This window comes from Fukomys damarensis, unplaced genomic scaffold (assembly GCF_012274545.1).
Source record: "Fukomys damarensis isolate Sample0158 unplaced genomic scaffold, DMR_v1.0_HiC HiC_scaffold_16, whole genome shotgun sequence".
NCBI classification, from domain to species: domain Eukaryota; kingdom Metazoa; phylum Chordata; class Mammalia; order Rodentia; family Bathyergidae; genus Fukomys; species Fukomys damarensis.
Genome location: NW_022900928.1, coordinates 5728206 through 5748888, shown reverse-complemented (window position 1 = coordinate 5748888; position 20683 = coordinate 5728206). Strand labels below are relative to the sequence as shown.

The following is a 20683-nucleotide window of genomic DNA, read 5'->3' as shown; positions in this document are numbered from 1 at the left end:
GAGCCTGATCAGATGGATTCTCATTCTGCCCCATGCAGGATATGAGACCTTGATTTCTCATGGTGAAAAGGAGGCTAGTAAGAAATTCATGAAACAATATATGAAGAAGGGTGCTGCTTCTATTGTTCAGACCACAAATGTTGAAGTCATCCTTTTCCTATGCTGTATGTCATTGAAGTCTGTTATTTGTCTTTAGAACAGCATCCTCAGTCTCGCCATTTTATAATCTCTACTATCCCAATTAGAAGCACATCGTCTCCCCTCAGTTTTTCCAAGAGCTCCTAACTAGTCCTCTTTCCTCGGTGCTGAACCCCTTTGGCTACGTTCTCATCAGGCAGTCCAATTTTGTTCCAATCTAAGGGAGACGATGTCACAGTGCTCCTGTTCAACTATTCTCCCCTTTTAACGAGGAATGAAAGCCACGGGTTTTCATAGGGTATGAGCCCTGTAGGACCGGCCACTCCCTCCATTCGTACTCCAGTATGAAGTCACAGTGCTCCTCACTCTCCAGCCACCATGTCTGGACCCCAGCCCCAGGTCCCTGGCCTGTAGCCACCTGCCTCAGAGGTTCCCTGACCTCCTGGGCCTCTTTGTTCCAGCATTAATGCAGGGGCCCTTCCTTAAGCACCTTGTGAAAAAGAGCAAATGCTTTCCCTTCCCTCGTTTACCTTTCTCCATTGACCACATCACCCTGCTGATAAATACATAGAAGGTGTATATTTGCTGTTCCTCTAGCTTCAGCACTGTCATTTTCAAGAGGGAAGGAGTTCCTGTCCCTTGTGTTTTCTCTTGTATCCCAGCTAGAGCAGTTTTAGCCTACTGCAGAGCTCACCGCATTTATCCAATGAATAAAGGGCACGTGAGACCTGTTAACCACGACCTAATAGCCATCCGAAGAGAACACACACAGCCATAAGGGCTCTACTGAGCATAAAATCACTGAAAGGAAAAAGCAAGTGTTTTGCAGAACACAAAAACTGTGTCAATCCCTGAATCCCTGTTTATATTCATGAAAATCCTTCACTAAACTACTAAGAGCAGTGGTTTCTAGTGGCTCAACTGAGCAGACATTTTTCTGAGCATTATAAAAGGCAGCAGTGGCACTATACTGTCAGGAGTTTGCAATATTGCAAGTACAAAGGAACTGTGATTAGATAAATATGTATCCTTTCATATAATTTTAAGACAGATGGCAATAAGAAAAGAAAGCATAACTATGTTCCTAATAATGAGAGACATATTTATTTTATTCAGTTTTTTCAAAATGTTTAAAATGTAACTGATACATAAAATCCTAAAAATCATATAATTCATGGGGTACTACTTAATGCTTTGTTACCTACACTGTATATATTGTGTAGTGTTCAAATCATATTAAACATGATCTATCTCAACACTTATCACTTATTTACACTGAATACCCTGGGATCCCTGAAACATTTCCAGAATCCTCTGCAGTAGGCTCCAGTCTGCTAGTGAATAATGACCAGAATAAATTTTTCTGAGCAGCTGTCCTTTCACTTTAACAGGAGTCTATTTAGACCTACTTAGAGTTTATACTTAATTATCTTGACAAAATTTTAACTTACAAAACCAGATTATAGAAATTAACAAATTATTTGAAATTTTGATGTCAATTTAATCAAAATATAATTGGACAATCACTTTTTAAACAATTGGACAGACAGACACAAACTTGTAAGACAATTTGTGAAACCATAATACACTCAAATGTATTTGGCCAATTGAATTATAAAATCTCCTAGTTATGATTAGTCAAAGCTTTTGCAGGTCAATTAACAGATCTCTCATAGAATTAGAATCAAAGGGAATGAAAGCTCTTTGTTACTGTAAAAGTAAACCTTCTGTAACAAACTTGAAACCAACAAGCAAACATAGGCCTTGCGCTCATGCCTTAACCTTTTTAAAATGTCCAACCATCAGAGAAAGGGGGGTAGTCTGAGACTGTCCCATTCTGTCCACGTCCGTCTCCATCAACATGACAAACACAGAACCAAGCACAAATGACACACACGCAGCACCAAAAACAAAACCAAAACAAAGGTGACGGCCCAAGGCCGTACGGTGATAGCAACCACTTCGCCTTTTCAGAAAACAGATGTAGGGCTCTTCGTCCCTACCCAGAGGGGCCAGGGATGTCTTCCAAGACCCCAGCCTGTTGGGCACCATCTAGTATATCCGCCATGGTCCTCAGGTGTGTTTTCTCAATGCTTGATTGGCCCAGGCCAGATGTCCCTCCTTGTCCTAACCACAAGTTTTTGTAAGATTAACAAAAGAGAACATCTGGTGACAACTTTCGAGACCGGTCATGGGTTTTTCTGAGAACTAGGTAAATGGGCCCATTGGGATTTTTCCAGTAACTGGGCAGTGACCTGATCGCAAAATAGAGTTAGCAAAATGGAGTCAATTTGGTCTCCACATTAGTTAATTTTTAGAGCATTGAGGCCTGCTTTTAAAATCTCTCTTGCCGGGCATGGCGGTGGCACATGCCTGTAATCCCAACACTCGGGAGGCTGAGGTAGAAGGATCACTGTGGATTCAAGACCAGCCTGGGCTACATAGTGAGTTCCAGGTTAGTCCCAACTACATAGTGAGACCCTGTCTCAAAAAACCAAAAAATAAAAAATAAAATCTCTCTTACAGAGGAAGGAAGAACAGGACATTGCCTGGCTAGGACAAGGTGGACAGATGGTAGAAGGCCACACATCATGACTGCCAGCCCAGGCACAGCCTACAGTAGCCTACACCAGTACCTCTGGCTGTGGCACCATGCAGGGTTTCTTGCTTGAGGTCTGAGATCAAGCGAGAGGACAGGATGGGGAGCAAGTAGAAAGAGCTGAAGGGAGTGTCATAAAATAGAAACACTGAGCCCCAGCACCCCATGCCTTACAAACTAGCAACTTACACTTCAGTCCTGGTAGGGTTTCTAGTAAATCAACTCCAAAAGAGCAGTGTGTTTCTTGCTACATGGTACATTAAGGTAGGTCCAGCATTTCACTTGCATTTGCTCTGTGTGGACCACTCCTCTCCCAGTGCACCTGTGTGACTCCCTCTACAGGGATTTGCTGTAAAGTCATTGCTATTCTCTGCACGAGGATGGCTCCCCATGGCCTTCAACACCTGAGTTCTTGCTTGCTTTTGCTGATGTATTTCCCTCTAGTGGCCTGACCATCACACATTCTCTGTGCTTCAGCTTTTAAAGAGCCGCTCTTCTCCTGTTACTTGAATGTTCAGGGAAGGCACGGTTGTGCTTCTCACTGTATCCTCAACACTCGTGAGTGCCTTCTACATCATAGATGTCTAATGATCAATTATTAAATGAATTAAATGTCATTTACCTAAACTAGGAAAACATTATATTCACAAACCTCAGCTTGGAGTCAGATGTGTTGCAGTCCTAGATACGCCTCTTACTAGCTTAGTAACGTTGATGTCACTTTATTTCCTGAGCTTTAGTTTAATTGTTATTAAATGTATGAAAAATCACTATCCCTGCAGAGAGCTAATATCAGCAGGACAGGAAACAAAATGTGCAGTGCTTCTGGCTCACGGCATGCACTCAGCAAATGCTCATTTGCAATCGGTGTTAGGTGTCAGTAGTGGAGATGCAACCACATGACTGGTTAGACCACCACTAATGTGATATCCTTAGCTGCTGTGACATTACGTACCATGCTGAGCAGACTCTGCCCATTACCAAGGCATATTCATTAGAAACAAAGCTGTCTTTCTTCCTCAGGATGAGTCAGGGGACTAAATCCCTGAAAACACTGCAGAGTCATCCACACCGATACTCACATTCAATAGATAGCAACAGATTCAGGGACATCTCTCATCAAGACATTTTGATTTTTTTGAAGAGGCTGACTCTGTCCATCTTTGAATTTGAGATCACGGTGGCCCAGGGAGTGGGAATATAGTAAAATATATTTACAGCTCTGCCCAACAAGAGCAACCACAGAGAATTCTTATTTGAGTCTGCTTCACACTGATTATAGCTCATTGGTTACTCACAGGCATCTTTATACAATTATTATTATAGTGTCTTGTATGTTTTCTAATGATAGCTCTCTCTCTCTCTCTCTCTCTCTCTCTCTCTCTCTCTCTCTCTCTCTCGGTACTGGGGATCGAACTGAGGACCCTGCACTTGCAAGGCAGGCAGCTGCACCACTGAGCTAATTCCCAGTCCGATCATTCTCCCCTTTGGTGGCAGTTGCAGTGTTCATCGCCTAATTTTAATCTCTTTATATATCTTTATATATATAAATAGAAATATTTTTAGATATTTCTTTATATCTGTAGCAGGTTTTCCTTTTTATTTTCTTCTTTCTTCTGGGTTTCTTTTACCCTTCGGCCAAATTCACATTGTTAAAACTTATCAACTTTAAAGAAAAAATATAAAAATGAGTGTAGCTATGAAGAATTAATAATCTCTTCAACTCTTATAAATATCTCTGTCTTTAGTAGATGTGCATCCAATACAGTTTGCATGGTTTTGTTTTCCAAAAGCATGACCACATTGAATAGCAGAGATGCAGTAACACTCAAGAAAGTCTCCTCAGGGTCAGCATTAATGCGGTAACAGACAAAGCTTTCGTGGATTGCTCTTGTGGGGTGACTTATGGATGGATGTATCCCCAGAAAGTATACTTAGGAAGAACTAGACAGAATGGACAATGAGAGATCCATGCGTTCCAGGGAAGAGAAAGAAGGAAGATGCAGATGAAAATAACTTTTCCACCCTCTTTTCCAGCCCTAGGAAAAGATAAGGATTACATGGATGAATCAGAACATGCTAATTATGACCGATCTCGTCTCATCAATGACTTTGTTATCAAAGGAAAGTGTGAATCCAAGACCAAACTGTCCAAGGTAATGCAAATTAAACTATCAATAAATCACTTTTTTTAGACCATAAATTTGAAAATTTTAAGTATTCATTTACATGGTTGGTTTCATGTGGAAAATATAGAAAACACAAGGCTCAAACCTGAAAAGTTATTTATAGATATCATACTCATTTTATTATCAAATTATTTTTATTTTAGAAGATTTAAAGTTTTTCTAGGGGCGGAGATTTAGCTCAGTGGTTCCGCTGCCTGCCGTGCAAGCACAAGGACCAGAGTTCGATCCCAGTACCAAAAAACAAAACAAAACAATAAAGTTTTTATGTTTTATTTTATTTAAAAAATTTTTTTCATTGAGTTTGTTGGTATTTTTAAAGTATACAGTACAGTCACATTTATCATTGGGATCTTGTACCTTTGCATAACAGATCTTGGTTCTTATTTTTTCCCCATATCCCAGCCTTCCCTTTACCCCCTTCCACCTCCTCTATTTACAAAGACTTTGTTTTCATTTTTTTCCTTTTCTCATATTTTTTTCTTTTCCCTTATTTCCTGTCCCCTAACCTTCCCACTTCTCCTACACCTTTAGCTCTTTTCTTCCTATTTCACATTGTCAGTTATACTATTTGGATCTTATTTACACTTTTGGTTTTTCACACCAGAGAAACTATTTGGTATTTACGCATATGTCTTATTTATTTCACTTAAGAGCATGGCCCCAATATGCATCCATTTTCCTATGAATGACTCTAGTTTGTCATTCTTTATGGCTGAGTAGTACTCCATTTTAGAGAAAAAACACATCCTCTTTAACCAGTCCCCAACTGATGGGCAATTGGGCTGTTTCCAAGCTTTAGCTATCACAAACTGTGCCACTATAAACATGGGTATGCATATATCACTGTGGTATGAGTCTTTTCATTCTTTTGGAAAGATATCCAGCAGAGGGATGGCTGGGTCAAATGGGACCTCTAGTACTGGTACTTTGAGGTATCTCCATATTGATTTCCACAGTGGTTGCCCCAGCCTGCACACCTATCAACAATGGAGAAGGGTCCCTTTCTCCCCACAGCCCTACCAACATTTGTTATGGGTTGATTTCTTGATAGCAGCCATTCTTTCTAGGGTGAGATGAAATCTCAGTGTTGTTTTCATCTGCATCTCTCAAATGACCAATGATGTTGAACATTTTTTCATATATTTATTTGCTGCTTTTACTCTTTTGTCTGAGAAATGTCTACTCATTTCAGATGCCCATTTTTTAATCAGGTCTTTATATTTGGGGGGCTGGTTTTTTTTTTGAGTTCTTTATATATTCTAGATAATAGTCCTTTGTCTGAGGAGCAGCTGTTAAAAATATTTTCCCACATTATAGGTTGTCTCTTAGCTCTGTTGGCAATTTATTTTGCAGTGCAGAAGCTTTTTAATAAGATGAGATCCCAGTTGATCATTATTTGTGTTAGTTCCTGTACTACTGAGGATTTGTTCATAAAGTCTTTTCCTATGCCAATGTCTTCAAGAATTCTGCCTAGTTTATCTTCCAGCAAGTTTAGTGCTTCATTTTTAATATTGAGATCTTTAATCCACTTGGATTTTAATTTAGTGCATGGTGAAAGATAAGGGTCTAGTTTTAATCTATGGCAGGTTGAGATCCAGTATTTCCAACACCATTTATTAAAGAGGCTATCTTTCCTTCACTGATGATGGTTGTTTCCTTTGTCAAAGATGAGGTAGCTGAGTACATCTGGAGTCGCTTCTGTATCTTCTAATCTATTCCACTGATCCTTGGGTCTTTTGCTTTGCCAGTACCATGCTGCTTTTATCACAATGGCTTTGTGGTATAGTTTCAAATTGGGGATTGCAATACTGCCTGCCAAGTCCCTGTTGCCTAGATTTGCTTTTGCTATTGTAGGTCTTTTCTGGTTCCAAATGAATTTTTGGATTATTTTCTCTAGTTCTGTGAAACTTACTGTTAGGGTTTCAATTTGGATTGCATTGAATCTGTATAGCAGTTTTGGTAGTATGACCATTTTCACTATGTTGACTCTTCCTACCCAGGAGCAGTGGTATCTTTCCATGTTCTTATATCCTCTTCAATCTCTTTTTCAGAGTGCTGTAGTTTTCAGTGTAGAGGTATTTTGCTTCTTTCATTTGATTCCTAGATACTTCATATTTTGGGATGCTATTCTGAAAGGAATTGTTTCCCCAATTTCTCTCTCAGTGAGTCTGTTATTTGGTACAAAAAGGCTATTGATTTTTGAGTGTTGACCTTGTATCCAGCTACTCTGCTGAAAGTGTCAATTAAGTCTTGAAGCTTTTTGGCAGAATTTTTAATGTCTTCTATGTAGACTATCATATCATCAACAAATAATGACAGTTTAACTTCTTCCTTTCCTATCTTTATTGCTTAAATTTTTTTCTCTTGTCTAATTGCTGGGACTAATGTTTCCAGAACTATATTGAACAGGAATGGTGATAGTGGGCATCTTTACTTTAACTGTTCCTGATTTTAACATGAAGGTTTTCAGTTTGGGGCCATTTAAATTGATGTTGACTGTTAGTTTTTCATAGACAGCCTTTATGAAGTTGAGATAAAGACCATCTGTTTCAATTTTCTTCAAGGATTTTTAATCATGAATGGGTGTTGAATTTTGTCAAATGCTTTTTCTGCATCTATGGAGATGATCATATGGTTTTTGTTCTTGATTCTGTTAATATAATGTATTACATTTATTGATTTATGTATGTTGAACCATCCTTGCATCCCTGGGATAAACCCAATTTGGTCAGGTCTTGATGATCCTCTGTATTCTGTTTGCCAGTATCTTGTTGAGGATTTTTGCATCTATGTTCATTAAGGAGATTGGCCTGTCATTCTCCTTTTGGGTTGGGTCATTCCCTGGTTTGGGAGTCAAAGTAACACTTGCTTCCAGGAATGAATTTGGAAGTATTGCTTCTCTTTTAACTTCACTGAAAAGTTTAAAGAGTAGTGACAGCAGCTCTTCTCTAAGTGTCTTGTACAATTCAGCAATGAATCGGTCAGGACCTGGGCTTTTCTTCATTGGTAAACTTTTAATTACATTTTTAATATCACTGATTGTAATTTGGGGTGTTTAGAATTTTTATATCTTCTTCATTCAACTTTGGTAACTCATAAGTATCAAGAAATCTGTCCTTTTCTTCTGTTTTTTTTTTTTACATTTTATTAGAGTACAAGTTCTTGAACTAGGTACTGATGATCCTCTGGATTTCTCCTAGATCTGTTCTGACTTCACCTTTTTCATTCCTAATTGCATGGATCTGAGACTTTTCATTCCTCTTTTTGACATTGTCTAAGGGTTTATTGGTTTATTTATTCTCTTAAGAAATCAATTCTTCCATTCAGTGATTATTTTATATCATTCTCTTAGTTTCCATTGCATTCATTTCTGTTCTGATCATTATAATTTCCTCCCTTGTGTGAGTTTTGGGTTTTTCTTGCTCCTCTTTTTCTAGGAGCCTAAGATTCATCATTAGGTTGTTTATTTGAGCTCGCTCTGTTTTCCTAGTGTGGGCATTCACTGCTATGAATTTTCCAGGTAGAACTGCTTTCATTGTGTCCCATAGATTCCTGTATGTTGCATTGGCGTTATCATTTACTTGTAAAAACTGACTAATTTCTTCTGTGACTCATCAATTATTCAGGAGAGTGTTGTTCAATTTCCATGTGTTTATGAAGTTCTTACAGTTTCTTACACTATTGATCTCCAATTTATTTGCATAATGGTCTGATAATATACATGGGATAGCTTTGATTCCTTTGCATGTATTTGAACCTGTTCTTTGAGCTAGTATGTGGTCTGTTTTGGAGAATGACCCGTATGCAGCCAAAAAAATGCATATTCTAATTTTGTAGGGTGGAACATTCTGTAGATATCTAATAAGTCCATTTGTTCAAAAGCTTGGTTCAGTTCTAGTATTTTATTGTTGAAGGAATCAGGGCTTGGAAGGGGAAAATAGTGCCAAAGGTAAAGAAGACCAAGTGATGACAAGAACTGCATGATAGAAAACAATAGAGCAGTGCTGGTACACCTATGGCACGCATGCAACAGGGAGCTGTGTGTGTTATTGAAAACTCTAAAAGATTCGCCATCCCTACTAGAATCCTGTTAGCTTTCTAACAAAGTTTGCCATCAGCTGTTCAGCCAGACCGTTGAGAATAACTCCAAATGGCCCAAGATGGTCTCCTACTTGGAATTTGTGAGAAAACTATGCTGAAGTGGTCAAATGCAAAAGCCAAGAAAGAAATCTAGAAAGGCACCTGAGTACTTTGCTGAGTATTGTATGGATGGACCCTGCGTACATTTAAAATTTTGCTTCATCAACCATCATGTGAACATTTCCTGACAGATACTATACATTTACTTTTCATAATATGTCCATAACTTACAGTGATTTAAGCTAAGTATACTCTTCCAGGGGTGAGGTGGAATCTCAGCATTGTTTTTATTTGCATCTCTCGAATGTCCAGTGGTGAACATTTTTTTCATATATTTATTTGATATTTCTACTTCTTTCTCTGAGACATGTCTGTACATTTCAGATGCCCATTTTTTAGCTGGGTCTTAAAATTTGGGAGATGTAATGTTTTACAGTTCTTTATATATTCTAGACAGTAGGCCTTTGTTTGAGGAACAACTGGTGAAATTTTTTTCCTACATTATTGGTTGTCTCCTCACACTGCTAATCATTTCTCTTGCTGGGCAGAAGCTTTTTAATATGAAAAGATACCAGTTGTTGATTTTTTGTGCTACTTCACATGCAGCTGAGGTTTTGTCTATTAAATCTTTTCCTATGCAATGTCTTCCAAGAGTTCTACGTAACCTCTCTTGCAGCTGGTTTAATGTTTCTGTTTTAATATTTAGATCTTTGATCCATTTTGATTTTAATTTAGTGCATGGTGAGAGCTACAGGTGTAGTTTTAATAATTGGCAAGTTGAAACCCAGTTTTTCCAGCACCATTTATTGAAGAGGCTATCATTCCTGCAGTGAGGGTGTTTGGCTCCTTTGTCAAAGATGAGGTGGCTGAGTGTGTCTGGAGTTGTTTCTCCATCTTCTAATCTGTTCCACTGATCCATGGGTCTGTTTCTTTGCCAGTGATGTGCATGATTGTAGTTTGTTTAAAGATTAATTCAGAGAAAACTAAATTGTAGCTTTGTGTGTTCTTCTTTAAACATGCACTTCTAGCATGTGCTGTTTACACTGAGGGATTTATATTTTAGAGATCAAGAGAATGTCTGCAATGTTGATTAATATCTAATATCATGAAATGATCCCAATAACCTAATCAGATTGAGGAAAACTGCTATGTGCAGGGCTCAGGATTCTAGACCAGAGAAAAACAGAAAATTTGGGACCACTTTTGGTGTCCAGGTACTCAATGTAGTTCAGATTGGAGACTTGTCCATCAATGAAGAAAGCGGACAGTCTCTGAGGATCAGAAATGGCACTGAATAAGAACCAAAGCTGTCTTCAGCTAGCCTTTAGTTTAAAATTATAAGTTACATTTAAAGATTTCAGAGATATTTGATAGATAAAAAATCTTTTTGCCTTATGTCCACTATTTTTGATGAGATTTTTCATGTCCTCTCGTCAAGAAAGTCTACTGAACTGGTCTTGGGCCATTCTTTGACCAGAAGGTTGCCAAAGAAATAACACTGTGCTATCCCTGAGCTTTGTACTGAGAATGCCGGCACTACTCTCTCTCTCTTGGGACTCTCCCTGTCCCAGATCTATGTTAGGGCTGGAGGAGGAGAGGCCCCTGGACTGCAGCCTGGTGAGCATAGTTGGTCCAGAGGAACCAGCGATACAATGAACTCTAGGTGCAAAGGCCAGGAGAGTTCAATCCAGAAGAAATCCCACTGGGGGCAGAAGAACTACCTATTCCAGCCTAGCTTATGCTCAGGTTCATGAACTAAAAAAGTGCTTTCAGATGGTTTGTGTCCCAGCAAAAGATAGCAGACACAGCCTTAAATATTATAGGATAGAATGTTGAATGACAGCCGTGTTTGTTAACATGTGGCACAATTTGAAAAATGTCCTCAGATTTGCCACAGAGTACTCATAGCGACTCATTTCACTCTACAGAATCTACATGTATTTTAAATAGCATAACTTAAATCACTTTATTTGATCAACTTATTGAAAACTCGCAGAACTTATTCATTTAATACTCTATTATCAGAAGCACTTTCTTTGTAAAAACACTAAACGAGGATTAAATTTCAAGATTATCTTTATTTGAAATATATTTTTATGCTAGCAATTGTCGAAAGCACCCATTAAAATTGGTGAGGAACAACTTTTAAAAGCAGACTTTTGTTTCATTCACATCCTACAAAAAGGCTCTGCTATACCTGCAACGGCCCAAACATTTCAGGAGGCAGTTTTGTGAGAGAGAAAAGGAATATGCTGGTAACTTCACAGGCCAGGACACTCAGGGTGACGTCAAGCAGCCTCCTAGAGCAAAACAGAGGGATTGTTTTCAGGGCAGTTTGGGTGAATATTGCCTTTTACTGTCTCACGAATACAGAAAGAAGAGGGTCTTACAGACAGGAGATCTCAAAACTATTATTCCGTTTCCTTTCAAGTGGCCGTGTTCTGCACAGGAGCTTAGGCCTCAGGATGAAGCCAGCATTCCGAGAGCGCCTGAAGCTGGTCTAGGTTGATGGAAACAAGCTTGTGAAGCAGAATCCCTGAAAGGATAAAAGGAAGTGCATCCTTGAAAGGGTGTTGGGTGCCCAACCTGACAACAAAGACGCTGTGGGCCGAGGAAATCCCAACATGAATATTTTAGCAGCTTGTTAAATTTAGATAACACACCCCTTCACGCTGACTATGTCTGGTGCCATTGCCAGATGGTGTTGACCTTTTCCTCAGCAGATACTGAGAGTACAGATCTGTAGGGCTGGGCACACAGGCCGTGCACAAGCAGAGGTAACGAAGTGGTGCCGATGGTTTCTGCCGTGCCCCATGTCAGGTGGACAATGCTAACGCTTTCGATATCCCCAGTGGCTCTTTGACCACAAAGCCTACTATGGAGCACAGTGTTGGCGTTGCTGCCTGAGATTTCCCTGGAAACTGAGTGAGGGTGTTGGCTGGAGCTTCAGGAGGGTTGCACTTGGCCGTGTGTAAGTCCTTGGTCCAGCTGATAAGACTGCCCTTGAAGTGTAGTGCAGGCCCCTCAGGTCACGCAGCCATGAATTCAACCAAATACCAATCTAAAATATTTCAGCAAAGAGAATTTGATCTCTACCAAATGGGCATAGATTTTCTTTTTTTGTTTGTCTTTGTCATTAACTCCTAAATAGTGCACTGTAACATCTATTTAGATAGACTTTGCATTGCATTAGGTGGTGTAAGTAATCTGGAAGTGAGTTAAAACATAAGGATGGTATAAATGGATTATATGCGAACACTGACACTTTACAGAGAGGACTTGGGCATGTGTGAACTGGAGGCCTGGAAAAAGCACTCTCAGATCACAGGAAGCGATTTCATTAAGAAGGTAAATCATATGTGCATTTATTGGAAGTATTTAAATGTTCCCTAAATTCAGGACCCGAGTCACCCATTTTATATGTAATTATATCCCTTTGAAAAGTGGTAGGTGAATACTTACTGTTCTCATCAACTATGAGGCACAGAAAAATCATCCTGGCTTACTCATCTTTGTGGCTGGTGTTTTCAATGTACCTTGCTACCTTACATTAAGAAAACACATTTTCAGCAGCCAAAGGAAACCCCATGTTCTCTTCAGAAACTCCATCTGATACTCTGGAGGACACTGTCCTCTCTCCAACATTTGGCTTGTGGAGGGTGCTCTTCCTTTCCAATGTCCTGTTAGTCCTTCCATCCCCTACAAACGCTGTCCTCTAGAGAGTGTGTACTCATTCTGTATTAGCTGACTGCTGGTGTAGACCTTCCAGGAACATTACTATGAGAAGTCCTCGACTTCCTCCACATCTTTGGGGGTTGCTTAACCCCAGGCCACTGAGTGTGCAACTGACCCGTGAGCACTGACAGTGGTGCTAAGGGTGGCATTTTGCATCAGTGAAGAAATAGTGATCTTTTAATGCAGGAGCTGGTGCGTTGTCCTCACAACAAGGCTCAATGATTTGGAAGGCACTGATGGGTTTTAGATGCCTACCTCACAACCTACAAAAATAAATTATTGAGGAGTTAAATAGGTAATAAAATCAGAATGAATATATGGAAAACAAAACAAAAACATAAGCACTTTTTTCTAATGACCAAAGGGAAAGTGGGCTTCACAAAGGGACTCACTAAATTGGTGACAGAACACAGACTTGACAGTTTAGCTACCAAGCACATCTATGTCAAAATTATGAAAAGCAAGTGATAAACTTAAGATATGGTGATGAACTGACATACTATATTATACGAAGTCATACTATAAATAATAAGGACAAAAGAAGTGTAGAACTTGAAAGGCAATTTAACTTGTAAAATTAGTAGTAGCAGTACTAGTAATCATAAAAATAACAAAGGTAATAAGATTTTTGAACTAAACAAGAAGACGTAAAACACTATAAAAACTAGTACCGATACCACAAACTATAAACTGTCACTTTTATTCTTTTGGTGGATCTACATATTGAGCCAAAATTTCGGCAAAATGATTAGACTATAGGGACCTTAAAGCTATCTTTAGTTCCTTAAAGTAATCCTGCTTTATGACCCGGTAGAAAGAATTTATCCACAGAATTTAATTGCATGGAATTCCAAATAATTATGCTCACATTTAATGGCGAGAGTGCTCTTAAATTTTTTAAGAGTAAAAGATATCATTACATATATTAGTGCATTCAAACAAGACAGTACCATGTCAAAAACTAAATACCCAAACTATTTCAATATAATAGGAAATTATCACAATGAATAATTATATAAAAAGGTGGTTATAAAAATGTACACTATGATATCAATTACAGTAAAAAATTTACCTCTTTTTCAAAAAATATTTAGAGTTATATATAAGACATATTTATCGTATTTATCATAGGATGGTAAAAATCCAAGAGACATAAAGCTTATTTCATGTATTTTTAGACTTATCCTGTATGCATTATTACATAATCAGTGATATGCTAAAATATCACTCAGCTAGCAAATGCCTGTGCTAGGAATTGAAATAACATGATTCTCTTACAAAAACTGCTTTTCCATTTTGCTATGCTGCCTGGACAAGAGTGTTTCAAAACTTCAGCACTTTAGTCCAGTAACATTTGTAAGAAATGTTCCAGTTTCTTCTGCCTTATGCAGTGGGGGCAATGCAGGCAGAAACAAGGCTCACAGAAGGCCCCAGATGATTCCATCCCTTGTGCAGTCAGGGAGCACGTCGACATTACAAGGAAATGATGGTGTATTACCAGTCCCGTGTGTGTTAGGTATTCTTTGATGTTTTACAATTAAGAAAATGTGATTAAAATTGAGGCTCCTTGGTTAGACTCTGATAAATTGTATATTTCTGGTCCTGTCCTTGCTCTTAGCCCCTTGTCTCCTCTTTCTTCACTCGGTCAAATGACTCAACCAAACTGAGAATATTTCAAATGGCGAATACTGCTGTGCTCAATTCAGAAGAAGAGAAGAAGCAGTGCTGTTCTCATGGGATCATTTCTGACCATCGTAACATTTCTGTGTTTGTGGTGATGTGGATTGAACCCAGCCTCTGTGCTGAGATTTTTTTTTTTTTTTTTTTTTTTTTTTTTTTTTTTTTTTTTGTTTTTTTTTTTTTTTTTTTTTTTTTTTTTTTTTGCTTTTTGCTTTTTGATATTTTTTTGTTTTCTTTAATTTTCAGACAGGGTCTGCCTGAATCGCTAAATTGTCTAGGCTGACCTCAAACTTCAAACTTGTGAGTCTCCTGCCTCAGCTTCTCAGAGTGCTGAGATTACTGGGGTGTGACATCATGCCCAGCTGATAATTGTAGATTTTAGATAACATTCATTGATTGGTTGTGTTGGTTGATTTCTTGCAAGATGCAAATCTGGATTCCAGATAAAGCCTCTAATCTTGGAATGGCTATTGATTTCATTAATCTTTTCACATCACAACAATTTAAAACAGGGATAACAGTTTGCTACCATTTGTTGTGTTAAGGTCTCAAACTACTGTGCGAAGTTAAATTTTCTATTTCTCAAGCCTGCTGGAAAGTCGATGCAGCAGCATGCTGATTAATTCAAGGCCATGTCCATTAACTGGTTGCTCATTAGTTTTGGTGCCTTGTCATTCCTAATCTCAAGCTGCCCTGTAAGGATTTATTGACAGAAATAAATGGAATCCATTGTTACAGCTCCTCTTGGAAACGTTCAGCTTGATTGCTTGGTTTTAGGAAACAGTTAATCGTGAGCCTCTGGATGACTATCTCTTCATCCTGTGCCAACGTAGTGCAATGTCAAGTGTAACGGATGCTGGTGTTCTCAGAAACCATAAAGGTTTCTATTGTATCTTTCTCCCATGAGCAAGAAATGAGGCAATTTCCTTTGAAAGCTAAAATAAGAAGAAAAGAAATCCTGGTGACTTCCACACAGCTATCAAAAAAGTATTACTTGGTTCACCAATAAGAAGTTACTTGCGCTTGCCAGATCCCTATTATTCAAACACACCTCCCACCTTTTGTGTTAATGTGCCCAGCTCATTCAAATAGCATATGCCTTATATCATTAAAAATTGACAGCAGAGTCGTCAAAATGGCACTGACATTATATTACTAAATGTCACTTAGGTGAGTCATACCTAGGCACCATTAACCAATGACACATGCAAGAAGTCCCTTGCTTCCCTGAAGAACCACCTCCCAGGAATACATTAACAAGAAGAAAATCAGAAGTTCTTCTAAAGAGAGAAATTGTCTTTTCTTTTGTAAGTCATTATTCAGAGTCAGGCATTTAAAGAGTTGTCTAAAAGCCCTGCTGGCGAATGTTTTGTGCAGGGCTCAAAATGTAAGAGCAGCACGCAAAGGGGAAAGGCAGGAGGTGGGAGAGTGAACTGAAGGTGCGGGCTGAGGAGAGCTGCGGGGAAGACTGTCATCCAGACTGGATAGCAGGGAAAGAGTCCAAATGCAGCTGAGCGCAGAATCCTCATCCTGATCGTGGTATGTCTCAAAGAAAATCCATCCAGAAATTCTGTGTCACTTTCCTGATTTCTAAGCATGTATAGAGAAGACAGTTAGGAATAATGCTGATTTTAGAGTTGGGAAGCTATTGTATCTATTACTGCAGATTAACAGAAATATGTTTTTAAAATAATAAACAATATGATCTCAGTGTGTTATTTGTAAGGCAGTGATATTTACCTTCATGCAAAGCAATTGCCACCTCTGAAGTTTGGGCTATTTACTAAGGAGATAGTTGGTCACCAGTTCAACTCTAAAGTAACTCTATTAAATTATGGAAATGTAATTATTAAAATGAGCATGCTAAATACCTTTAAAGAAATTATTTTATCCAATACTTTAATTCAAAATTTCTATCAAAGTAGAAATCGAAGGAAAAATGTATTTAAAGAAGTGTACATCAGGATTAAATGTTAAGTTACAAGGGATGAATTTCATGGGAATGTTTTCAGGGGAAAATATTTTTAACCTATTGTCTTCATTTTCTCATGATTTTAAAGATGAAAAAGAAAAACACTCCATTTAGTCCTAGTCTTATTTGTTTCATTTCTTTGTTTAGAAATGTGAAATGCTTCCATTTGGAGATCAGGGTTTCAATTTCTACATGTACTTTTAAGATTAGCTCACTTATACAGGATAATTATTGATATGGAAATAGCATTCTTAATAAATTAAACACTTAACACATTGAATACATATGTTTAAAATATAAAAATTAATGAGCCAAAAATATTCCCAAATGTGTTCTCTAGTAATTACATCTAATAATTGAATATTTAACTCATATTAAAAATGTTTATTTCATAGAGAACCCAAAAGAAAATTGTAGCATGTTGTCCTTTATTCTAAAAAAAAACCTATTTGAAAAAAACTATTCTGAAAAACACTTGCTTTGGGGTCTTTAGTAGATAAACCAAAGAATCTACTATTCTGAGTAAATAAAAATGGTTAGAGAGAGAATAACACAAGGTACTCGAAAAATCAGCAGTTAGTGCACTGTTCACTCCATTGTGAAAATTCAGTCAAGATTTTGTTTCTTGCCTTTAGTTTCTTCTTATAGTTTTCTAGAATCTTTTCATTTGTTTTCTACGAAACTGTTGGTTTCCTTTTAAATAAAGTAATGTGCCATGGTAGGTAAACCTCAGCTCAAAGGCAAAATGCTCTGAAAACATCACCGAGATCAATTCATTGCTTGAGACCTTCAAAGCACAATGATTCATGCAGCTTTTTCACACTGGTACCTGATTTCAAAGTTATTAATTATCAGCTGTCAGGGTTGAAGTAGCTTCAGATTTGAGGACTTTTTCAGAGAAGTCTTTGTTGCATTAATTGCAGTTGATATGCTTCAGAAATATAAATGCTTCGTTATTGAAGTGAAGCACAGAAGCAAAATTAATACTGATTGTTAGATTACAGTATTTTTTTCTTTCATATTTCTTCCTCAGTAAAATAAGACCATTCTTAGAAATTTCAGCCTCACCAACGCTAAACAAAATAAGTGTGTTTCTTTTGCTGAACAGATGATTTATAACAATGGACAATGTAGTGACTGTAGGACTTGTTAAAAAAAATAGATGACTGCCTTTGAGCACCAGCGTTTCTGGTAGCAGAAGTCCCAGCTGTGACTGAGTTTGCATTCAGAGCAAGTGCCCAAATGGTCCTCAGTCTGCTGGTGTGGGTGCCAATGAACCTTCACCTTAAACCTCTCTGCTAGTGGCCCCAGGGTGCTGAGCGTTTTCAGATCCAACTTGTGCCAGACTTTCCCTTGAGTCTAGTGCTACCCTGATGATCAGCAGGTACAGACCTTACACCTGCAGAGCTCAGACCTCAGTAGAGGAATTGGTAATCAGCATGTCAGTATCTGTTCACAAGTTGTCACCCATGGTGCAGGGTTGGGGGGAACAGCCTAAAAGTGGATTTTAGGGACAGGAACTGAAAGGTGATCAGTCCGCAGACAGCAGGGGAAGAAAAGGCAGTCAAGGGAGGAGGCCGCCTGTGCCAGTGCCCTGGAGCCAGAGCTCCCATGTTTGAGAAACTGATGATGTCACCTGAGCATCCAGAGCATAGAAACTGAGCTCAGAATGGCCTGAGATGAGTGCGGAGAGGGAAGTAGGGGCAGTGCTGAGGGGTCTAGGATGGGTGCTAGGATGCTATTCCAAGTCTGCAGTGTTTTGAACTCATTCTTGCTTCTGTAAGACTGCTTTGCCCTGTGAGTGGAACAGTGACAGTGAGGCTCGCCTCACAGCAGCCCCAAGGGAAAGTGAGGCTGGTTTGGCTGAGAGTACAGCCCGGTCCAGTAGGAGAGTTTCAGGCATTAAAAGGTAAGAACCCCTGAGATATCCAAACATAAAGGAGCCACTGTTTAAAAAAAACAAAAATGAGCTTGGTTGCTTGATCACATGGAAACAAAGAAGTGGAAAAAGTAGGTTAGAAAGCAGAATTAAAATTTTATGTGTGTGTGTTGCACAATGAGAGAAAGAGGGTGTAATAGTGAGGATCCTGGTGACTTTCAATTCCTTCCCTTCTGTTTTTCTGGCATCAGGAAAATTCACATGACTATAAAAGGTCTAAATTCTAATGGTTCGCTGTCTTCAGGAAGGTGAGCACCGGAATTGTTAACCGAGTTGTGTGCACATGCAGGTTAGTGTGAGGACGGACACCCGTCTGCTCAGGCCGCGTGCTTTGTCAGGTGCCCTGGATACAAAAGCAAGTAAGATACAGTTCCTGTCTTCAGAGTGTGCAGTCTGTCGGCAATGGTGGTCAGGGTCTCCGGGAAGCCGTGTGTGAATGTCAGCAAGAGCGACCACTGTCCTCTGTGGCCTTGGGAGTTCTCCTGGGCCCCGGCACCGCCAGCACAGCCTCAGTGCTCCGTGCTGTCACCTTTGCGTGCCGGACCTCCTCTTCCTGCGCAGCCCTTCCCTTCTCGCTGTAGCACACAGGCCACATAGCAGTCCTCGGGGAGCTTTCCCTGTCTGTCTCGGGCCACTCCCCTGTTGCTGTGGTCATCTGAGCCCCTGCCACCCCCACAAGGCGCAGCTCACAAGTGTCCCCGACTCCTTCCTGCCCGGATGGCTCCTGCTTGACCACGGGAGCCCTGGTGTAACTTTCCTTTGTGCGGTTTCTCCTCCACATCTTGCTGGAGGCCGGCTTACAGCTGAAGTCCAGGGATAGACTTGTGAAATGCGTGAACTGCTAAAAGAGGATGTTACGCAAGATTGCAATTTTTGGTGAAATATACTCGTTATTATTTGGGGCTTCAAGAGTAAAGGTATGGTGTTATGCCCAAGTCCCGAAGTCCCCAAAGACCACCAAGGAGTCACGTCCGATGCAATTGCAAGAGAAGTTTATTGCAAGCTCGAGCCTGGACTCTCAGGTGTCACCGTCACAGCGGCTATAGACCGAGAGTCCAGGTCCATTTTGGAAGCGGGTTTATATAGGATTACGGAAACCTTTTGCTTATATAGTTTCTATTTTTAGCTCTCACTTATCATTGGATAATTAAGGGATACTAGGAGGGCTTTTACATTTCATTGGATATTCAAGGGGCACTGGGAGGGCACGTATTGGAAAATTACCTAATGCCTACATTCGCAGAATCAATTCCTCTTCTTATTAGATCATCTGATTTTGCAAGCTAAAATATCAGTAGGTGGCTACCTATGTCAGCTATAATTAATTCCTATATCAGCTATAACTAATTCCTATGTTAAATCAAACAGAAAAGAATTCATCTTGGGATTTTAAAAGTGGAGATGCCCTAGGATAACTTACCCTTAGAAGAGGAACAGAAACACAGAGAGACTGTCACATAGAATGGAATTTTACAGAAAGGAACTTTTGCATTTACTCTATTTTGGGTAAGGGGCATGGAGCCCACCTTGACCTGAAAACTTGGTCCTCACATTGGTTTATGGAGAAGTAAAACCAGCTTGCTTTAAAAATAGGTAACTTTTTATGAGCTTTACTCCCAGCAACTTGTACTAACAAAGTAATTGGAGATCCGCGAACAGAGAGAGACCCAGCAGTGCTGTGAATCACAGCAGAGAATATTAGCAAGTCCAGCCTAGACATCCGCTGCTAGAGGGAGACGAGGGATGACATACCCGTAAACTGGAGCAGCACCCCGCAATTTAGAAGGGCAGTGGGGCATGAGAGTGTGTAACTGATCCCGAAGTGGGAAAATAATAAATAAACGGGGAGGTCTCGGCACCGGGGCAGACACCTGGGCTGGAATTCCTTTGCGGAGCTCCTGGGAAGTGCGCAGTGGGGCAGAGGTGCTCAGGAGCTCCTCCTGTGGACCGACCATGGCGTCCTCTTCTTCACGCCCTCTTCCAATCTCTTCCCTGCGGGCCGCTCCGACTTCTCCGTCCTGTCCTCTCAGCCACAGAGACAGGTACGGGGGCGGACACCTCCCTGAGCCGAGCTGCACTCCGCCTAGTTCTTCCCGGACTCGCACAGCGGTGGTGCCAAACCAATGGCACCCCTGTTATCTGCTTCTCGTAAAGCAAAAAATGTCAAGGTATGAGTTGTTTCTTTCCTCAGCTACAACCTCGTTGTTCAGGTGTGACTGCAGTGCTAGCATTTTGTGATAAATAAGTGGTTTGGGGGTTGCAGCTTGGGCACCGATTCGCGGTCACTGCTC

The 20683-nt window shown here is 39.7% G+C and overlaps 1 protein-coding gene across 6 annotated transcripts in view; it reads left to right on the top strand.

Moving 5' to 3' along the window:
- Ano3 (anoctamin 3) overlaps positions 1-20683 on the top strand; it is a 350025-nt gene that overhangs the window by 183590 nt on the left and 145752 nt on the right. For 4 of the 6 annotated variants that reach the window (XM_033764063.1, XM_010603358.3, XM_010603357.2 and 1 more), the window contains exon 4: positions 4775-4893. In XM_033764063.1, the coding sequence (XP_033619954.1) occupies positions 4775-4893 (119 nt within the window). Of the gene's footprint in view, positions 1-4774; positions 4894-15685; positions 16021-20518; positions 20561-20683 lie in introns of those variants that run through there. The other 2 variants (XM_010603362.2, XM_010603360.3) reach the window with 2 other exon arrangements.